This window comes from Geotrypetes seraphini, chromosome 18, assembly GCF_902459505.1.
Source record: "Geotrypetes seraphini chromosome 18, aGeoSer1.1, whole genome shotgun sequence".
NCBI classification, from domain to species: domain Eukaryota; kingdom Metazoa; phylum Chordata; class Amphibia; order Gymnophiona; family Dermophiidae; genus Geotrypetes; species Geotrypetes seraphini.
This window is the reverse complement of record NC_047101.1, coordinates 31,605,044-31,627,164: the sequence shown is the minus strand read 5'-3', so window position 1 is coordinate 31,627,164 and position 22,121 is coordinate 31,605,044. Positions and strand designations below refer to the sequence as shown.

General features: G+C 43.9%; 1 protein-coding gene and 1 long non-coding RNA gene across 6 annotated transcripts in view; one reads left to right on the top strand and one right to left on the bottom strand.

Moving 5' to 3' along the window:
* The window catches only part of SIL1 (SIL1 nucleotide exchange factor), a 179,685-nt gene that overhangs the window by 4,271 nt on the left and 153,293 nt on the right, over positions 1–22,121 (top strand). For 2 of the 5 annotated variants that reach the window (XM_033927650.1, XM_033927651.1), the window contains one exon: positions 19,541–19,652. In XM_033927650.1, the coding sequence (XP_033783541.1) occupies positions 19,551–19,652 (102 nt within the window). In that variant the 5' untranslated portion in view covers positions 19,541–19,550. Of the gene's footprint in view, positions 1–7,401; positions 7,694–16,678; positions 16,741–19,540; positions 19,653–22,121 lie in introns of those variants that run through there. The other 3 variants (XM_033927648.1, XM_033927647.1, XM_033927649.1) reach the window with 3 other exon arrangements.
* On the bottom strand, positions 1,786–7,199 carry LOC117351807. The gene is made up of 2 exons (XR_004537516.1): positions 7,069–7,199; positions 1,786–2,851 (listed from the first exon to the last, which is right to left on the bottom strand). It is a non-coding gene; the product is annotated as an uncharacterized LOC117351807 (long non-coding RNA).

The window sequence follows — 22,121 nt, the reverse complement described above, 5'->3', positions numbered from 1 at the left end:
AGATCGAGTTTATTGCTATGTTTGTTAAGGTTGGAGTTTTGCTGTTTTCTAGGAGGATGAAATTTGTTTTGTCAGGGTTGAGTTTTAGTTTGTGTTCAGTCATCCATATTGCTACTGTTTCGAGTGTTTTGTGTATTGTGCCTGTTATGGTGGGTTCTGGGTGGTCGAAGGGGAGGAGAATGGTGATGTCATCTGCATAGCTGTATGAGGTTATACCATGTTTGTCTAGGCAAGAGCTGAGGGAGGCTATGTATAGGTTGAATAGTGTGGGAGATAGAGGTGATCCCTGGGGAACTCCACAAGGGTTGGACCTTGGTTCTGATTTTTCTTTAATTGTTTTAACCCTGTAGGTTCTGGATTGTAGGAAGCCTTTAAACCATGAGAGAACCTTGCCTGAGATTCCTATGGAGTCTAGCATTTGTAGGAGGATGTTATGGTCTACCAGATTGAAGGCTGCGGAGAGGTCTAGTTATATGAGCATGATTTTCTTGCCTGTACAGAGATGCTGTCTAGCTGTGTCCATTAGTGTTCCTAGTAGGGTCTCAGTGCTATAGTTGGTTCTGAAGCCAGACTGTGTGGGGTGGAATAAATTGTGGTTTTCTAGGTATGAGGTTAAGGTTTTGGCTACTAGGCCTTCCATTAGCTTGACGTACAATGGGATTGAGGCTATGGGTCTGTAGTTGGATGGTTGATCCGTTGTTCCTTTGGGGTCTTTTAGTATCGGAGTTATGATGATTTGGCTGAGGTCTTGGGGGAACTGTCCATCTATGAATAGAGATTGTATCCATTGTAGGAGCAGGGAGCGGAATAGTGTGCTCGAAGTTTTCAATAAGTATGGGGGACAGTGGTTGAGGTCGCAGGCTGCATGGCTGTATTTATTATATAGTTTGTTGAAGTCTGACCATTGAAATTCCATTGAACGTGATTCTGATGTTTGCGATCTTGTTTTTGAAGTATGTGGCTAAGAGAGTGGCTGAGGGAGGGGGGAGTTGCTGTTGGCTAGGTAGGGTGTGGTGTCTGTGAGAACTTTTAGTAGCTGGAATAGCTTTTTTGTATCTTGGGGTCCTTCTCCTATTTGCTTTGAATAGTAGGTCTTTTTTTTTTCTTTCAGTTTTTGTTTGTATTTTTGTACCTCAGAAGTGTCCCTAGCAGCCACAGCAACTCATTTTTGCTTCCTATGCTTCTATATGCTGCATCCCACCTGAAAGGAAACAGGAAGCTATATCAACAAGAGCAGGATGTGACAGAGGAAAACCTCTGTGGCTGGCACAGGCAGCAAAAATGAGGTGCTGCAGCTGCTGGGGACACCTGAAAGGTACTTCGGGAAAGGATGGGGGGGAGGATTAGAGAGAGGGGCAGCTACCAGTTCACAGATGGCAAGGGGGGAGAGGGCTGAGGGGAAAATTAAAATAAAACTGTATTTTTTTTTTTCTTTTAATGGATTTCCTTTCTGAATTTTTAAAATTGTAAACTGCCTTGATTCTTGTCGAAAGGCAGTCTATAAAAATTTTGTAATCCACTTAAGTATTAGGTAGGATATGTCTGTTTAATAAATTTAAAAAAAAAATGTTTATTTATCTATGGGGAGTCTTCACCAAAGAAATGAGGTTCCAGAAATGGTATTCAATGTTGATGAGCAATAGAAACTGAAACAAATCTCTGTAGATTTGTAGAAGATGTAATGGGGCAAATTGATAAATTAAACAGTAGCGAATCGCCTGGACCTGATGGTATACATCCTAGAATACTTATAGAACTGAAAAATTAATTTGCATGCAAGAAGGATCAGGAGCAATTTTGTGTATTTAATACCACATTCATACAGGTCTTACCTTTTGGGAGGGGGAAGGGGAAGACATCTTATACTGAAACTTAGCAAGTAAAATGAATAATTACTATTTTTTTAGCTTCAGTATTGCTTTGAGAATAAATGTCAGCAGATTGGACTATACAAATTTTCATCTACTGTCATTTACTATATCACTATAAATTTTAAATGTTTGTTTTGGTTAGTTTTATCTTTTGTTCATACATATGGCCTATATTATCTTGTGTTGTATTGAGATTTACATATGTATGACTTTTTCCTTTAAATATCAATAAAAATTATTGCCCCCCCCGTTTGCTTGAATTTTAAACTCAGTGGCCATGTGTGTGTTTTGTGTACAGCTACACTTACCAGCTGCGTATACACAAAAACACCTGAACTCACTGTAGCAAAGAGGCTTTTGCTGCTGTAGATTTTTGTTTTTGCCCTCGCTGCTGCTTGATTAGATCTCCAGTTCTCATGGCTCTACACTCTACTTAGGTTGTGCAGTACGCTCAGCTCTTATGTAGAGAGCTGCACGGGAATGAGGATGACGGGAATCCTGCGGAACCCGTGGGTTCCCCTTTGGGTCGCGGGGATCCCGTAGGGACGCCCCTTGGGTTGCGAGAATCCTGTGGGGACCCCCTTGTGGTCTCAGGGATCCCGTGGGGTTGGAGGCAGCTCAAGCCGAGTGGCTCGTCTTCTTTTCCTGCCCTCCTCCAGCGTGCAACACTCCCAGCATGTCACATGTAGCCAACCCTGAAGTCTTCTCCCGTCAGAGCTGACATCGGAGGGAAGGCTTTGCATCAGCCATGTGCAGCGTGGAGGGCCCACTGTTCTGCGAAGAAGTGCAGCTCTGAGAGCTACAGTCTTGTGGGAGGGGGCGGCACTGTCTATCTCGCATGGGCGCGTGGTCCGGCACTTTGGGCTCGGCAGGATCGACATGTTGCGGAACCTTCTCACTGGCCTGGTCTGACAGAAGAGAATCAAAACCACCTGGGCCCGGGCTGATGAGCTGCAGATCTATGCAGAGTGGTTGATTGACTATGGAAAGAAGGGTGACACAAATGAAAAAGCAATGAGGATGGCCAATTTGTGGCTCACAGAGAAATATTTAATCCACAAGCTCTTCAAGTTGCTGCCACCACTTTTCTCATCTCAAGATCAAAATTATATAAACATGTTTCAGATCCCTAAAAGAGAGAACTTGGACTGAGCCAAAATGGCAGTGATTGAGTTCAAAGGCAATCCGTTCCCTCCTCTCGACCAAATAACAAAAAGACATTACTCAACCAGCTCCTAAAGGGTTATCAGGAAGATTTAAAGAGTCAAAAATTATTGCAAGCGAAACCTGATAGCACACATATTGCAAAACAAAGAAACTGAAATGTAGCCTACTTCTTGATGGAGAAAGAAAAGCTTTCTCTCTGGGGGAAAAAAAAGGGAGCGGGCACACACGCACTAGGAGGAAGCGCATTGGAACATGGGAGGGGCCAAATGCAGGACACAGAAGGGAGGGAGGAAGTTTTTGCTTTTTGGACACAGAAGGCATAAACCTAGGAGAGAGGACAGAGGAAGGGAGGGAGATGCTGAGGTGGGGGAGGGAATAGAAAGGGAGAATTGTACGCAAGTGTGTTAATGAGTGGGAAAGAGAGATGGTGTACACAGGGAATGGGAGAAAGAGGAGTGAGGTATAGGGAAGAGAAAGATGAAAGGGAGAAATGTGGTGGAAAAAGAACAGTAGGACAAATTGAAAGGGATGCAAGAGGGAAGAATGTTGGACATAGTGGTGAAGGGAATGGAGGGAGAGATGTGGCATGGTGCTGGAGAGGGGTGATAGAAGGAGAAATGTTGAGCATGGGGCTGGTGGGCAGGAGTGAAAGATGATGCATGATAGAGGATTACTGCACAGGTCCTGGACCTGTTGGGCCACCGCGTGAGCGGACTGCTGGGCACGATGGACCTCAGGTCTGACCCAGCGGAGGCATTGCTTATATGTTGCTTATGGTCCGGGGGATAAGAGAGGGATAAATGCTGGACCATGGTAGCAGGAACCAATGGACAGCAACAGAAGAATTTACAGAAAATGGAAAAAAGAAACTGGGACCAACTTAATAGAAAAATAAGTCTCCAAAGGTAAAAAATGGAATTTATTGACTAAAATGTTAGCTTTGGGAAATGTATATAGCAGATGTCTTTGTATTGTGTTCAAAAGAAAAGGAAATGCATTTCTGGTTTTATTTCTACAGTGCTGAAGTACTTGCTGACCCTTGCTGTGGCTGTTGGGGATCCCCAAGCACCGCCAGCTGAGGACCTCCTCTAGAGATGGCCAGAACTCCCCTCCACCAAGTACAGCAGTCATTGGCAGCATCCATGAGCCACTGAGGTGCCAGCATCTGTGACCCAGGGATGCTACTGCTGCCAACTGCAGAGGAAGTCCTCAGCTGACAGCTTGGGGGTCCTCATCTGTTGAGTATTTATATTTTATATTTACATTAGAGGTTCTGGTAGAAACCCATTTACAAAGTATGTATTCTTCCCAATTAATATTTCCAAATTAATAAAGTGTCTTTGCTTATTTGTAAATGGGTTTCTACCAGAGCTTTAATTCAATACATTATGTTACATTACATTAGTGATTTCTATTCTGCCATTACCTTGCGGTTCAAGGTGGATTACGTAAGAATTGTCATGATATTAAGAAGTACATAAGTAATAGTCTGAACATTTTCTAATTTGCTAAGGAGTAGATAGTATTGCAGGAGAAGCTTGGGACAAATCTGGTTGTGTTATATTGGTTTTATGTATTTTTTGAAGAGCAGGGTTTTTGTTTCTTTTTTGAAGGTTTTGCGGTTGAAATCAGCAGATTGGTGAGTTGTCTGTCCAGTTTCGCTGCTCTGGTGGCCAGTAGGTTGTCATACAATTTTCTTTGTTTGACATTTTTGTTTGGGGGTGTGTGGGTTCCGTGTCTGGTTGAGGTGGATTGAATTAGTCTATTGTTCCAGTAGGTTGGGCTGTTTCCATTTATAGCTTTAAATCAGTGGTCTCAAACTCAAACCCTTTGCAGGGCCACATTTTGGGTTTCTAGGTACTTGGAGGGCCTCAGAAAAAATAGTTAATGTCTTATTAAAGAAATGACAATTTTGCATGACATAAAACTCTTTATCTATATAATAAAACTGTAGGCGGCGCATGCGCATTCTTATCGGCGTGCTTCCATGATCTGTATGTCCGTGACCGCCAAGAGTGCAGCATGCCCCGCGCTTACTACGGCACCACGCGCAGCTGAGTTCGACACGGCGGTTTCCCCAGATAGGGGAAGTCGAACAACTCACTCCCGACGCGCAGCTGAGTTCGGCACGGCGGTTTCCCCAAATAGGGGAAGTTGAAAAACTCACTTCCGGCTCTCCTCAGCACGGCGGTTTCCCCAGATAGGGGAAGCCGAACAGCTCACTCCCGCCTCATGGTCCTGCCGCCGCTCCTGTTCACAGCGGCCTGCATGTCAACGACTCCCCCCCCCCATCCTCCCGCAACAGCCGCTACCGCTCATGTTCAAAGCGGCCTGCTGAGGTTCACGGCCGGCTGTAGCGAACCTCTCAGGCCGCTCTCCACATGGTAGCACGTTCCCTCTGACGCGATCGCGTCAGAGGGAACATGCTACTGAGGTGGACAGCGGCCTGCGAGGTTCGCTACAGCCGGCCGCGAACCTCAGCAGGCCGCTTTAAATAGGAGTGGCAGCGGTGGCAGAAACCATGGATGCAGGGAGGGGAAGAGGAAAAAGAAGGGCATGGAGCAGACAGGAAAGGGGGCTGTTTTGGTGGGAGGGTTGTGATGAGTGCAGACAGCAATCATGGGGGGAGGGAAGAAAGGGACCATGGAGCAGGTAAGCATTGCAGAATAGGGGGAGAGGGAAAGGGGCTGCTTTGGGGGGAAGGGTGTGCTGGGGGCAGACAGCAATCAGGTGGGGGAGGAACAGAAGGGGCCACGGAGCAGGTAGGCATTGCAGAACAGGGGGAGAGGGAAAGAGGGCTATTTTGACAAGCAGGGGGGCCAGGGAAACAGATAGAAAGAAAGACGGACAGACAGAGGACCAGGGAGACACACAGACACAAAGAATGACAGACAGACAGCGTCCAAGGAGAGAGAGACAAATAAAAAAAACAACAAAAAAACATACAGACATCTACTCTGGGCGGTGGGAGGAAGGCAGTATGGAGTGCTGCTGGAAGTGGCTGCTGGGAGGAGGGCTTTGAGCCGCAGAAGACTGTCCACAAAGCCCCTGAGTTGGGCCAACCTCTCCTTCCTCACCGATGCTTAAAAAATTGCAGGCCCCGCTCCCTCTCGCGCTCTGAGCACTCACGATTGGCTGAAGGGTGTCGTGCCGATGCTGCAGGTACAGGGGGATGCTTTTGTTGGAGAGGTTTGCTGGGGGCCAGACAGCTTTGCTCGGAGGGGGGGGGGGGAAGGGGAAGACAGAAGGGGGCCATGGAGAGACAGTCAGGGAGAGGGGAAGGGGTATGCTGGGGGCAGACAACTTTGCTCTGGGGGGGTGGGGCAATGATACAAGGACACAGACACAAAGAATGACACACAGGGGGCCAGTGAGACAAACAGAAAGGAAGACATTCAGGCAGCGTCCAAGGAGAGACAGCCAGTGTCCAAGGAGAGAAAAACAAATAAACATAGACAGACAGACAGCGGTCAAAGGGAGAGAGAGAAAGAAAGAAAAACAGACACACACATCTATTCTAGCACCCGTTAATCTAACGGGCTTAAACACTAGTAGTTTATAAATCTTTCCTTTTGGCTAAGTCTTAATAATAATATTGTAATTTATAGCTTAAGAGACATATGATGAAGAACCTGCTTTATTTTACTTTTGTGATTATGCTAAACATACCTAGGGCCTCAAAATAGTACCTGCAGGCCGCATGTGGCCCCCGGGCAGCGTGTTTGAGACCACTGCTTTAAATATAGTAGCATAATTAAATGAAATAACTACTTCTGAAGTTTATAGGGATGGGCGGGGACGAGTTTGATTTCTGTCCCTTGCACCTCTCTACGCTTATTTGCAGATGATAGACATGTTCCCACTCCTTTTACCACCATGCATTTAATTTGCATGTTTGTGGTGAGCATTACCCAATAAAACTACAGTACATTGCTTTGTAACCTGGCGTTTTACAATGTTCTGTGCCATCAGCCCCAGTGTGAGTTTTTTTTTTGATCTGTCTTCCAGCCCTCTGTCTTTGATTGCAAACCTCGTTCTGGTGCTCCAACAATCTTTCTCTCCGTGTGTTCCAAGTCCCTTTTAATTAATCCAAGCCTCATTTTGGTGCTCCAGTAGCATCTCTTGCGTGTGTTCCAAGCCTCATTCTAGTGTTGCCACCTACGCTCCAACAATCTTTCTCTCCGTGTGTTCCAAGTCCCTTTTAATTAATCCAAGCCTCATTTTGGTGCTCCAGTAGCATCTCTTGCGTGTGTTCCAAGCCTCATTCTAGCCTTGCCACCTACGCTCCAATAATCTTTCTCTCCGTGTGTTCCAAGTCGTAATTAATCCAAGCCTCATTTTGGTGCTCCAGTAGCATCTCTTGCGTGTGTTCCAAGCCTCCCTCTGGTAGTGCCACCTACTTCTTGTAGCAGGTTTCAGAGTTTCAGTGTTTTAGAGCTACTAAACCCAATGCAATTGTCATTTTTCAGGCAGACACTTGTGAAGGAAGCAGTGAAGTGAGAGTTTAGCGCAGGGAGCCCTGGGTGCACACTTCACCTGTGTCAGTAGGATCTCTCAGTAAGTGTCTGGCAGGCTCACTGCGGCCTCCCTAAGAAGTCTTGTCTGTTTATTCTTTGATGCTGTTTTGGGGGAGAGAAACACTCCTTGATTCAAAGGTAATCGTGCTGTTTCTTTTTCTTGGAAAAAAAGACACCTCTCTTGGTTTAAAGTAACATTTTGTTTGTTGTGAATAGAGCCAAAACGCAGCACATGCACACCTATTATTTTTTGTAAATGGTGTTTGGGGTTTGGCATTACAACAACCTCTGGAAAGTTTACAAAACAAATACGTTTGTAGGAAATGGCTCTTTAGCTTTACAAAGCACTAACACATCGCAGCCTTGAGGTGCACCTGCTCTTTAGTGTGATACTGTCATGTCATGTTGGCACTTAGAAAAAGCAAAACAAAAACCGAATCTAATCTACAGTTCTCCAGTTAGTTGCTGCCTATACTGCAGTTTAATATCTTAACCTGCATAAAATTGCTCACTAACAAGATCTCATAAGTAGATTAAAAATATGAAACATATGGGTCACTCATCTTTGCCTACCAAAGCTGAACCATTTACACACAACATAGTTCAGACTAAGTAGCAAAGGTGTGCATGAGTTTATTAGAGGCTCCAATCATAGGGTCCCTTCATTTGAACAGTATGCTGTGATTGCATGATAAGTTTAAACACATCCTTGCAAAACTCTTAGGATTAAACCACACTATCATAAAACTTGGGAAGTCCTATTTAAGATAGTGACAAGACTCTGGCTTAATTTGAAAGCTTCATACTGTGTATTGTTGCTTCACACAGTGACCTGTATTTTTCATATTTTTAGTTTAAACTGCAATGTAAGCAACACCTAACAGGAGAACTTTAGGTCAGATTTGCGCTTTTTTTTTTTTTTCTTAACTGCTGAATGACATGAGGTGTACTGCAATACTTTCATTCAGTGTTTTGTAAAGGTAATGAGCAGTTCCATAAAGATTTATGCATTTTTTTAACTTTTCCATTTTGTGGAAAGACATCTTTTAGTATTTTTCAGTAGACAGGTGTGCAGCCCATTGAATTGTTTTGATATTTTACTTTGGCTTTTATTTCATAATGTTAAGAGTTATGATGAAGATGGACATATTTAGAACGGAAGTTGTATTTATCATGAAAGTAAGTTATTTATTATGTTGGGTTTTTGGGTGTCAAGATTGTTAGGCTATTTTGGGGCTACTTTTTAGTATGAGTTGGCTAGAAAAGTTTTCACTATCTAGCAATTCTACTCCTGGAACTGGGTAACTTGACATCTCTGTTACAACCTATGAAGTCCAGAAACAACTCTCTTTAGCACATGCAAAGCATTCTTAATAAATCTGAGAGATCCTATAGAGTTAGTGTTCATTACTGTTGTCAGGGTGTGTACACAATCTGTTTAGGGAGGCTGTTCTTTGCCCCTCACTGTCAACTGCTTCTGCTATCTTTCTGAGGTGCACTTTTTCACACTGCCCACTTCAGCTCAAGAAAACATTCTCTTCTTTCATCAAGTCTCATTGGTTGTTTCTACCTGTACCTTTATGTAGAACTAGCATCCTGGTTAGTTTCCAGTACTTCTGAGTTTGCCCTGTGGTGGTTCTTTTGCAGTTTGTGCTGCCTTTCTGTGCCATCACCACTGTTTCTCCCTCTGCTTCAGTTGGTGCTTAATGTTGCCAATACAGCCACTTCTGGATTTACTTGCAGTTCATTTGGAAACACATTGGGGGACATTTTTGAAAAGATGTCCAAGTCAGAGTAGACAATATAATGCATTCAGGAAGCATTTAACAGTGGGGAAGGAAATGCCACAGGTTTAGCTTTAAAAGTGGAGAAAAGACCTCAGTGTCACGGTAGATTAAATAAAAAAAACTCAATCCTCGGACAAAGCAGCTTCAAAAATAATTTTGAAGAGGCAGACCCATCCTTGGTCTAGAACAGCTCCACTCTATATAATTGTTCCTTACTTGAGTGAAAATATTGATTATATAAATAGCATAATAATTCTTAATAGCTATAAAATATTAGTCTTCACAAAACTCAAAGCAAAGAAAGAAACAAAAACTTATCTGCAGCAGGAATTTCTTCCACAAGATGTGTAAGCAGGGTGCAGAAAAGAGGTGTTCACAAAGGGTCCGAATGTGTTCAAATCCAGACGATACTCATCAACGGTCCCCGTTCTGCAAACTCCCAACAGGGCCCCTGTGTCACTATCTTAAGCTTCGTCAGGGGAATAAGCTGTAACAACAAAAGATCGACATTTATTTAGGTACAGTAGGTACATTTCTGTTTCTGGAAGGCTCACAATAATATATATATATATATATATATATAAAAAGTTAACATAGTATATGAACCTGGATCCCTTGGTTTAATGACTGCTGTCACTGAGCCACTGGATTTCACAAATCCAAAGCTGATTCCTTTTTCTCTTTTCTTCATGTGAGCTCTCTCTACCTCTTGGCCAGCTTACCTATGGGCCAGTGACATCACAAGCTCAGGCGTTTGGCTCCCTTTATCGATGGTGCCCTGGGCCAGAGCCTCACATGATCCATAGGTTAAGCCAGTCCTGTAAAAAGGAATGGAAGGGTAGAGATACAGGTTGATAATTAAAAAGGCTGATCCCTCTATCAACTGAGGCAAGTTTTAATTCAGAGGGAACCAGACCTTTTCACAAACTAGTTCTATCTATGACATAAAGATAGGATCCAAAGGAGAGGTAGAAGAACGTATCTTAGAGATTAGCTTAGACAGGGAAGGGTGAATGTAGATAGGTAACCAGGGGTAGGAATGCCTTCAAAGTAGGGCTGGAAACTCACCTCAGAGAAAGGAGGTCAGGCAGAGAAGCCTAAAAATTTAGAACAGGGGTGCCCAAAATGTCGATTGTGATCTACCAGTCGACCGCAAAGGCAACGCCGGTAGATTGCAGAGCCAACATTCTCCCTAGCATTCCCCCAGTCACTGTCTCACCTTTAAAGTAGTGGAATTACGTCAGCCTGCAGAGCGAACGTAGCAAACTGCCGTTATCCTCTCTAGCACATTCCCTCTGCCGCTGTCCTGTCCCCGACGTCAGAGGTGGTGCGGGACCACAGCAGAGGGAACGTGCTACAGAAGCCTACGGCAGCCTGCTACGTTCACTCTGCAGGCTGCCAAATGAACTTTCAACTGTGGTAGGCCCAGAGGGAAAAATGGAGGTGAGGGATCCTGTCTAAGGGGAGCAGCTCGATGATCTAGTCTGAGGGAAGCAGCGGAGATAAGGCCCCGCACGTCAGGGTAAAATTTTGCCCGTCACGAGGGCCCCGTCGGGAGGGGGATTGCCTTAGAGACGCTGGATCAGGGAGGAGGAGGGAGAGAAGAGACAAAAGGACCTTGAGGAGGGGCGGGAAAGCAGCCTTGAACCAAAAGGGAGTGGGAAGACAAGGCAGATAAGGCAGATCCTGGACTACTAGATGGGTTAGAGAGGTTGAAACATTCTGAACCAAGGAGAGAGAAATGCCAGGCCCTGGGGAGGGGGAAGCCAAAGAGAGTGAGAGAGACAAAGACCTGGACCAAAGGTGGGAGGACTTAAAATGTTAGCAGAAGGAAGATAGAGAGAGGGAGAAACCTGAAACAGAGGAGGCAGAAGAGAGGGGGGCAGATGTTGGACTATGGGAGGTGCAGACAGAAGAGACAGAGGAGGAGAGACCCTGAGGAAGAACAGAGAGATGCAAGATCAGAACAGAGGAGAGGTGGAGGAGAGAGGAAGAAAAGCTGGACTTCTGGAAGGACAGAGAGAGATGTTGGTTGGGGAATGGAATGAGATCTGGAGGACATCTTGACTATTGCAATTCTCTCTACAATGGAATCCCTCAAAAAGAATTACGATGCCTACAGCTTATTCAAAACACGGCAATAAAACTTATTTATAAGTTAGGGAAATATGATCATGTCACTCCTCTTCCGAAAGAAGCCCATTGGCTACCTATCACACACCGCATTACCTACAAAACCCTCATGTTGGTCTTTAAAATCAAATCTTCCCGTCAACCACCTTTCCTCGATAAACTTCTTATCCCTTTCAGCCCCTCTTGGACTCTTAGATCACCTGATCAGAACCTACTATCCGTCCCTTCAATTAAGGAATTCTATTACACCAGGAAATCTAATTTCTCTGTAGTCGCTCCCACTTTATGGAATGCTCTGCCATCCCAAGTTCGTCATGAAAAACTAATCGATAAATTCAAGACAAAACTAAAAACATTTTTATTTCAAGATGCATTTTACTGCTCTTGAACCTTTCATCATCAAGTCAGCCAACCGCTTTCAAGAAGCGATCCCATCCCTAATGTCTTATCCCCTTCCTTTCCTTTTCCCTTCAACCCTTTTTTATTTTTCCCCTTTCTCTTTTCTCTTCACCACTAATAATGTACTCTTACTCCCCCTCCCCTCTTTTCTAACCTCACCATCGCGTTTTTTTACAAGTATTACTTTTTATAAGCATTACTCCTATTCTTATTTTATCATTTTATTGTAAACCGACTAGATACCAGTTGATGGTCGGTATATTAAAAATTAATAAAATTGAAGAGGTGCACTCGGTATATATATAAATAAATATGGGGCTCTTTTACTAAGGCACTTAGCTAGCGCACCATAGTAAAAGAGGGGGGGGTATATGTTTAGTATTTTTATTGTTGGTAGATCATTTTGACTTGGTCATTTTAAAAGTAGCTCGCAAGTCAAAAAAGTGTGGGCACTCCTGATTGAGAACCTTGTTGCTGAAAATGACTGCAAATTGGTCTGCAGTCATGGAAGTATCCTGCAACAGGGGAATGGATTTTGTCCTAAGAACATGGGTCCATCTTGCTCAGTATCCTCCTTCCAACCGTGGTCACAAGTACCTGTCAGAATCCCAAATAGTAGCAAGATTCCATCTTACTGATCCTAGAACAAGCAGTGGCTAACCCTGTGTCTTTCGCAATCGCTAACTATGGACTTTTCCTCCATGAACTTGTGCAAATCTTTTTTTAAACCCAGATAAACAAACTGCTGGAACCACATCCAGAGCTTAACTATTTGTTGAGTGTAAAAATATTTCCTCTTGTTTGTTTTAAAGATATTTCCATGTCATTTCATACTTTTTGAAAGAGTAAAAAAATTGATTCACTTTTCCCGTTCTACACCACTCTATCCTATCCCTCTCCCCCCCCCCTTTAGCTGTCTCTTTTCCAAGCTGAGAGCCATAACCTTTTAGCCTTTTCACATATGAGATGAGTTCCATCCCCTTTATCATTTTGGTCACCTTTCTTTGAGCCTTTTCTAATTCCACTATATATTTTTTTGAGATATGTATTATGAAGTGATACAGATGCATTATAATATTTTCCATCCCTTTCCTAATAATTCCTAGCATCTTGTTTGGATTTTTTGTCCACTGCCACAATACTCTGGGTAGAAGATTTCAGTGTATGGTCTACGATGACCCACTGGATTTTTTTCTTGGGTGCTGATTTCTGTTGGGGAACCCAGTATCGAATAACTATGATTTAGTCTATTCTTACCAATGTGCATTACTCTTCATTTTTCCACATTAAATTTCATCTGCCAAGAAATAGAAGAAGAGAAAAGTATAATTCAAAGTATACCAATTAAATACAAATAAAGAACTCCCTCCTGTTGTATTAAAGAATTATATATGACCCCTTTACAGAGCTCACCGTCCAGTCATTGCATATGTTTTCTCAATCAATATCTGAAACATATTTTGTTATTTTTTTCTACTTTCTTTGTTCTTTATTACTTGAGTCACGGTATTTACTTTATTACTTAAATCACTGTTTTATCACTATTTGTGCAAGAGATGAAATTCAGGGGTCTCAACGTGGCCCCGTTTCGGAATCTGCTTCAGGAAACCCAATGTGGAAATTCCAAATCGTTTACTGGCAGTGAGAACTGCCGACAGAGAGATTTGCAGCAACTCTACATATCAGTAAACATAAAAAGGGGGGTTGCTGTGCGGGTGCTCTCAAACTGCATTGCAACCCCAACATTTAACTAGTACGGGCATGTAGGAGGTAGAAAACTCAATTCATACACACCACTCCTAATAGCTGATAAGTGCTTGCACGGAGGCGTCTTGAGCATAACTGACAAAAGATGCGCCGCCACAAACTCACTTGAAATAGTCACGTGGGGTGACATCCGATTGTGATGACGTCATTTATTTATTTCAATTTCTAGCCAGTCCTCCCTGGAGCTCAGAATGGGTTACATCAGGACATTCACAATGCAGACGTTATACAAAAGTGGGGACATGTCAGGTCTTAGGGAAGTGGGTGCGATGGGAGAAAATTGTTGAAATTTCACAGAGACTAAGTTTGAGATTGGACAAGGGCACAAAGGTGGGTTACAGAAAGGGGAAGGCAGTCTGTCTGAGTCTGTTTAGATGAAAGGAATGGTCTTTGCTGCTTGTCGCAGTTCAGCTGAAAAGTATGATCTTCAGTGCTCTCCGGAACGTCATCAGTGAATTCTGAGATCTTATCTGATTAGGTAACTGGTTCCAGAGCTGAGGGATGAAATGACTGTGTGAGCGTTTCCGGGCCGTTTCCATCTGGAGGGATTTTCCATGGGGGAAGCGCCTTCATCTTGAGCGAAGGGAGCGATTGGGGGTGTACTGGTGTAGTTTGGAAGCTATGTATGTAGAGGTTATGTTGTGGAATCTTTTGTGAGCAATTACTAGAGCTTTGAAGATGCAGCGTTTCCTGATAGGTAGCCAATGTTCTGCTTGGAGAGGTGGGGTCACGGTAGTTGAGGCCGTATAGGAGTCGGATTGCTGCATTTTGGACCTGCTGAAACCGTTTGAGTTCCTTTGTGGTGATGCCGTTGAAAACAGAGTTGCAATAGTCTAGTCTAGAAAGTACAAGGCATACTCAGCTAATGCTGAGTATGTATTGTTAAGGATACAGCGAACTGAAAAAATACCTGTCTGTCAAAATATTATTTAACGGCATGGAGAAATTGTCAAAACAGATGGTGCTTCTGATGACAAGAGTGGCTAGAGAAACACTAACCACTCAATTTCATTAGAGTCCATTTGGATGGAGAGTGTTCAGAGCATGAATCCACCGCTGTTCTTTCTGCCACTATATGTGTGCTGTGTCACCCCCTCTCACACTGACAACAGTGTCTAATATCAAATACCACAATTCTTCAACCTCATATGATTCTGTTAACCAGTGGGCTACCAGTGGTGCTTCTTGTGTAGCTGATTGGATCCTGCTCATATGTTCCCCAATCCGGATTTTAATACTTCTGGTAGTACACCCCACATAATACAAGGCACAGGGGCATCGAATAGGCCTACAGGAGAGCTTCTTTAATACCTATTTGGGAAGTTGTATTTGCTGCAAAGGCATACTGTATATACATATTGAACAGTGGCCACAAGTGCTATGTCAGTGTGAGAGGGGATGACATAGGCCACATAATGTGGCAGAAAGTACAACGGTGGAGTCATGCTCTGAACACTTAACGATGATTATCTCATTACGTAGCTAACGCTGAGATAAGAACTGAAATGTTTATCCTGCTAGTGCTGGTGTTAGACATGGGTAGGGCCCAGGAAATTTGGGAGGGGACCTTAAAGCCCTCTATTGGCCCATGCCATCTTCAGCTTTAAGCAGGCTTAGGGCTTTCTCTAGCCAGGGGGCATTTGCCCTAATTCCCTCCTGGGCCTAACACCATCCCTGGCATGTGTGATCTTCATATTTTGCACAGTGTAGGAGCAGACACACGGGCAACCCTGTATTCATTCTCAAAACCAAGGCTGGACAGCCAAGCCAAAAGATGAGCAGCAGTTGGCTAGACAGTGATGAGGAGTGCCCTGGATGCCTCTCTCCCCGAGAAGGGTTGACCATAGTATATCATCTAGACTGGTTTGACAAAGATGAAGAAGGTTGAATTTTACTTGCCTTGCCTTGTAAGTTTCTTTCCTCAAGTCCTGTCAGCTCAATCTAAAACTTAACCCAGAAGTCCAGGATTAGCCCAGGACAACAAAATGAGGTTGTGCAAAGGCAAGGCTATTTGACAGGAGGGTAGAAAATGAGTGCTTCTGGGAGGGGTCATGAAAGGTAGAGGAGTTTGATTCAGGTGCAGTGGTTGCATCTCTACTATAGCAGCTTGTAGGGAAGGCAAACAGTTTGGCTTTGTTGAATGGAGGGATAACCTTCACTCATTTGGACTGGTATAGCAGGATTCAAGGAAAGAAAAATGATCAGAGAAGCATAACCACTTGGGATAAAGAAATTAAATCCATCCGTTAGTTTCTTAGACAGATTTTCAGCCACTACACCAGGCAAAGTCAAAGCTAGGTCTTAGAGCATGAAATGTGTAGCCAGCTTAGTGACCGAGCTGGATAAACCTGTTATGATTTGCTTGTTTTGCATATATTAGACCCTTAACATTGTGCATGTGGCATTCCTGCTGTTTGCAGGAGGCAGCCGGTTTCTTGGTTGTTAGTTTTGTTTTTGTTATTCTATACAAAGGAATTCATGACTCAAAAAGCACTCTAATATGAATCAGGCTGTCTGTGGAGCCCTATAATTACATTATAGGCCTTTTGTTCAACTTAGGTCTGGTACAGAACATCTTAGCTTTGTTTTGTCATTTAATTCCAGTGAATGTCAATAATCATAATTCAATTATAGAAATGCTTGGGGAGTCTTATAAAGATTTCTAAAGTAGAATTAAGAGTATTTAGTCAAGTAGGAGAGAGATAGGAACACACATAGATGCTGATATTCTGAAATATTAATTTAACTAGGACACACAGACGCCCACCGCTGGACCACCAGGACTTACGGCATCGGGAGGGAAGGGGGACAGGGTGCAGAGCCTGGCAAGGCACTGCACTGCACTTGAATATTAAACCCCCCCCCCTCCCGGTTTATATTCAGGTCAACCTTTTTTCAAGGAAAAAAGGTTACCTTGGTTTATATTCGAGTTTATATGGTAGGTGCCTAACTTTTTAATCTAATCTTATCTTCCATTTGTGAGTCGCACATACCTATACAGGCTCAAGGCGACAGATCAAAGAGGAAGGGGGCATGGAGAAGAAAGAGGAGGGACCTAGAAGCGCTCTATAGAATTGAAGACAGTTAATTGTCAAAGAGGTGAGTCTTCAGGTTTTTTCTGAATGTGGTGTAGTTTGTTCCTTTCCTGATGGTTTCTGGTAGACCATTCCAGGTTTTTACACCCAGATAAAGCGCCCTTTAGAGAATCTGGCCCTAGAGCCACTGAATATTTCCTCTGTTCAGCTTTTCATCTCTTTCCCTCACCCCAGTCCCCCACTCCCATCTCTCTCTCTTTCCACAGCCTCTCATTCTTTCAGTAAAATCTTCCCTTTCTCTCTTCCCCGAATCCAGAATCGCTAACCTTCTCTCCTCCCCTACATTACCTTTTATCCGTTACCCTTTGTCTTTTTCCCTCTTTCCCTAACAACTATTGTCCTGTCTCTCTTACATTTACTTCTCTCCTTCCCCAGCATCTCCTTCATCCTATTTTTCTTCTACCTTCTCCCCATTATCTGTCTGGGTTCCCCTGCATATGCCCATTCTTCTTTCCCTTCCCCTCCTCCCCTTCTCTCACCACTGATACCTCCTTGGACCCATCTCCAAGCCCCAACTCCTGCCTCCCACTTACCCCCATGTCAGCTCTCAGCCCCCTTTTCCCACCCCCAGCATTAGACTGGTCTCATCACTTCCCCCTTCTCCTACCTGTCCAGCACCACTATATTTGCTCCAGAGTGAGAAGCTCCTTTTTTCACAGTGACATGAAGGAAAAAACTGATCTGGAACCCATAAGAAGTCAAACTTGCATAAGCAGCAGTATTTGCTAGAGACATATTCTAAAGCTTTATTGTAAAACTAGTCTTTAAGCCCGTTAAGGGCAGTAGAAGGGCCCGAAGCAGCGTGTGAAGACTGTTGCACACGCTGCTTAAATCGCCAGTCGGGCCCGCGGTAAGGGAAGAGGGGGGGCGGCAAATGAGGTGAGAGGGAGCATTAGAGGTGGATTGGCAGCCGCCAGAGCTCCCAACTTTGTTTCTTTAGGCAGCCCCGGTTGTTTCCTTTGATTCAGTGTTCATTAGGGTTCGCCGGTCGCCGCACCGTGAGAGCCGGGTGAGAGCTGCTACCCTCAGCTGTTTTTTTTTTGTTTTTGGTTTTGTAGTTGAAAGTCTTCGCCGCAATTAGGGTTCGCCGGCCACCAGCGCTCAGCCGCACCGTGAGAGCCGGGTGAGAGCGGTGACCTCCAGTTGTGTATTTTTATTTTTAGTTGAAAGCCGCCGCCGCCGCAGCTCCTCTCTTGATCCTGGTGCAGTTTGAGAGAGGAGCCGGTACCATACAGTGAGAGCCGGGGGTGAGGAAGGCCGCGGCAGCTGTGTAACTTTTTTTTTTAATTTGAAAGCCGCAGCCGGGGCCGCGCATGCGCACTCTCATATCCGCGACGGATCAGGGAACACGACTTTTGAATGCACATGCGCGGCCTAGCATTTTATTATATTAGATTATTATTGTAACCTGCACAGAACTGGTAGATGTAGTGGGTAAATAAATACATTTTTAACCCTTTAACTGGCAGATGGTGAAACGACTGCTATATGTAACTTGATGTTGAACGAGAGCACAGGGCCAAGTAAATAGGCATTTGGAGATGCAGATCTCCCATAAGAGCCATAAAGCTTCTGAGCAGCAATGCCAAATACAGGTTGTTTCAGGGAGCACTTTAGCTTGTGCTGGTGATGTCACTGACAGAATTCGGTTTTCTCTACCTCCACCTGCTGGTAGAAAGGAATAACACCCACTGGTTCAGAACAGTGCTGCTGACTAAAGAAAAGCCTGAAAAGACTAAAAAAAAAGCAAACCTGAGATAAGACATCATTTCTCCTTAAATGTGCAATCCTAGTTTTAAATTAGATCTCTTTCATAAACAGCGTGCATGCTTCCAACTCTCTATGTGCCTCTTGCGATGGGCCATTTATGGGTTTGGAAATGGACCAGGCCGGGGAGGGGGGGGGGAGAGCTGGGGGACTGCTGCAGCTGCTTCGAATGGCAACCATATGCACCGTATATGAAAGAGATCTAATTTAAAACTAGGCTTGCACATTTAAGGACGTAATAGGGCAGAGTACGGTAACAGGGTTTAAGAAAGGATTGGACAACTTCTTGCTGGAGAAGGGGATAGGGGGTATAGATAGAGGATTACTACACAGGTCTAGGACTTGTTGGGCCGCTGCGAGAGCGGACTGCTGGGCACGATGGACCTCAGGTCTGACCCAACAGAGGCATTGCTTATGTTCTTATGTTATGTCTTATCTCAGGTTTGTTTGTTTTTTAGTCAGCATAACTGTTTATTAAAATTTGATATTCCGCCAAATTTTGCAAAAGTTTTCAGCAGATTACATTCAAATTAAATAAATAGAAACTTAAAAAGAACTCCATAATATAAAGAAAAGACCTAGACTCATCATTCATATCTAAGATACATTCAAATCCATCTACACAATAAAATAAAATAAATTAAGTAGTAGGTTAATTGCCTGTGAACCTCTTGAATTAATATATGTGATAATTCGGAAAGGACTCGATACCAAATACCAGCAGATAATGAATATTGAATGAAGCTGCAATTTTAGGAAGTTTACTGGATTTAATGTTTGTATTATGTTGTATGTTTTTAGTTAGATTTTGATGGAATATAAGCTTTTTAAATTAAATAAATAAATACAAGTTTTCAGGGATTGTTATCTTAACATTTGTGGTATCTTACTATTAAAAACCAATGGTGACAGTGTTTCTGATGAAGGTAGTCAGGAGCAAGGATTCTTCTACATTGCAATAATCTCTTATGGACAAGAGACACTTGTTGACATCCTCTGAGGGATGGTGTATGAATTTGCTTTTCTTTTTCTTTCAGACTGCCTATAATGAATCTCTGTGCATACCTGGAATGTGGGACTGTCAAATGGAAACTAATCTTGCTCCTTTCAGCCTTTCTCTTCCGTTCCTGCTTGAGTGACCAAATCCCTGTAAGTGATTTTGGTCACTGATGAGAACAGGGTTCTGTTTGTTTTGCTATTTGCTCATGACTAAGGGGGCCTTTTACTAAGCGCTAGCATGTACTTAACGCAGCTTAAAAGGGCTTACAGCGGAGTGCATCCTGTGCTAAAAAAATAGTTTTTGATTTTGTCCAGGGCTATGTCTGGTGGGGCAGAGGGTGGGCATGCTACATTTACTGCACGCTGATTGTTGTGTGATCCCTTACCTCTTATTTGTGTGGGGGTCTTGCAAGGCGCTTGCAAATTATTCTGAAACCCCACCCCCCAATAGTATCCTCAGACCCCTCTCTCCAACTCCAGACTCCCCCACCTACCTCCTCCCTGGTGGCACCAATTCAAACCCCATCCCCCAATGGTATCCTCAGACCCCTCTCTCCAGCTCCAGACTCCCCCACCTACCTCCTCCCTGGTGGCACCAATTCAAACCCCATCCCCCAATGGTATCCTCAGACCCCTCTCTCCAGGTCCAGACTCCCCCACCTACCTCCTCCCTGGTGGCACCAATTCAAACCCCATCCCCCAATGGTATCCTCAGACCCCTCTCTCCAGCTCCAGACTCCCCCACCTACCTCCTCCCTGGTGGCACCAATTCAAACCCCATCCCCCAATGGTATCCTCAGACCCCTCTCTCCAGCTCCTGACTCCCCCACCTACCTCCTCCCCGGTGGCACCAATTCAAACCCCACCCCCCAATGGTATCCTCAGACCCCTCTCTCCAGCTCCTGACTCCCCCACCTACCTCCTCCCCGGTGGCACCAATTCAAACCCCACCCCCCAATGGTATCCTCAGACCCCTCTCTCCAGCTCCTGACTCCCCCACCTACCTCCTCCCCGGTGGCACCAATAAAGATCATTGAGAATGCAAAAAAATTTGATCATGTTACTCCACATTTAATAAAAGTTCATTGGCTCCCAGTAACACGCAGAATTACATATAAAATTCTACTTTTGACATTTAAAACACACAATACAAATCTTCTGGAATTCTTAAACAGACTTTTGATCCCTTATACCCAGGCTAGAACCCTGAGATCTAATGGCCAACATCTTTTACACATCCCATCAATACGCCAGTTTAGCATGCATCGATCATCAGTCTTTTCCATTACAGCTCCCATGCTCTGGAACGCTATGCCTGCAGATCTACGAGAAGAATCATCTTTGGAACGATTTAAAACGAAAACATTTTTATTTAAAGACGCTTTCGACCTTTAAGCTAACATACTCACATTTACTTTTCTTCTCTTTATTATGATTATTACTTACAGAAGGGTCCCATCCAATTGTTCTTCCCTTTATTGTCTTTCTTTTCTATAGGCTATGTAGTTCTACCCCTGTTCCCTAGTGTACCAGTATGTTAGTTAGGGGTTTTTGTTTTTTTTTAAATTAATTAATTTGTTACAAATTATATAACAAATAATATCAATTACAGCCATCAGCATAAAAAATGCTCAAGTATGTTAGTTTGTTATATTGTTCGTGTCCCCTAGATTTTACTTTTTAATGTAAAATTACTTGTATTCTGCTTAGAAATTTGATAAGCAGAATATAAAATTTTTAATAAAACTTGAAAACTTAGGGCTCATTTTATCAAGCCGCGCTAGTGGTTTAACGCACGCTAAACCGCCGGCCTCGCTAGCCACTACCAGCGCGGGGGTTAATGCTCTTACTCTGCAACATTTTCGTGAGCTAGAAGTGATGGAAGCTGTTCTACTTGTGGAGCAAAGGTTTGGAAGTTATTCCATTTATTTCATGGCCCCAAAGAAGGGTGGCTCCTTTCGGCCCATTTTCTCACTTTCTTTCCCATCTTCGCTTTTGTCACGTCCAGTCATCAGTGCATCCGAGTTCATCCCAACCTGGATGTCTGGCTAATTCAGGCCGATTCAAAATGGAGGCCAGTTTGGCTACTTCTCAGGTCATTTCTCTCCTGGAGACCCTGGGTTGAGTTGTGAATCCGGTCAAGAGTCACCTAGTTCCCTCGCAAATTTTGGAGTACCTGGGTGTCTGCTTCAACACTGCTCAGAGGATGATTTTCCTTCTGGAGGACCAAGTAGAGAAACTTCAGATGCAGAACAGATTGTGTGATCTGGTGGCCCCAAGATTTGGGACTGCCTCCAGTTCTTGTGGTCCATGGGAGTGATGCTGGAGGTGATGCTTTGGATGAGGGCACATATGCAGCCTCTGCAGCAGGCCCTGTTGTCCTGTTGAGCCCTTGTTTTTCAGGACTTTGAGCATCCTTTTCATCTCCCTGCCAAGATGAGTTAGTCTGGACTGGTAGGAGAGTCATGTTCATCTCCTGAAATGTCAGGTCACTGAAATACTGTTCCGCTGCTTCAGTCACCTCTAAATCACTTGAAAACTTGTCACCCTTTCAAATTCTTTTTAAGGTTTGGAAACAGAAAATAGATAGAGCAAGATCTGGTGAGTAGGGTGGATGGT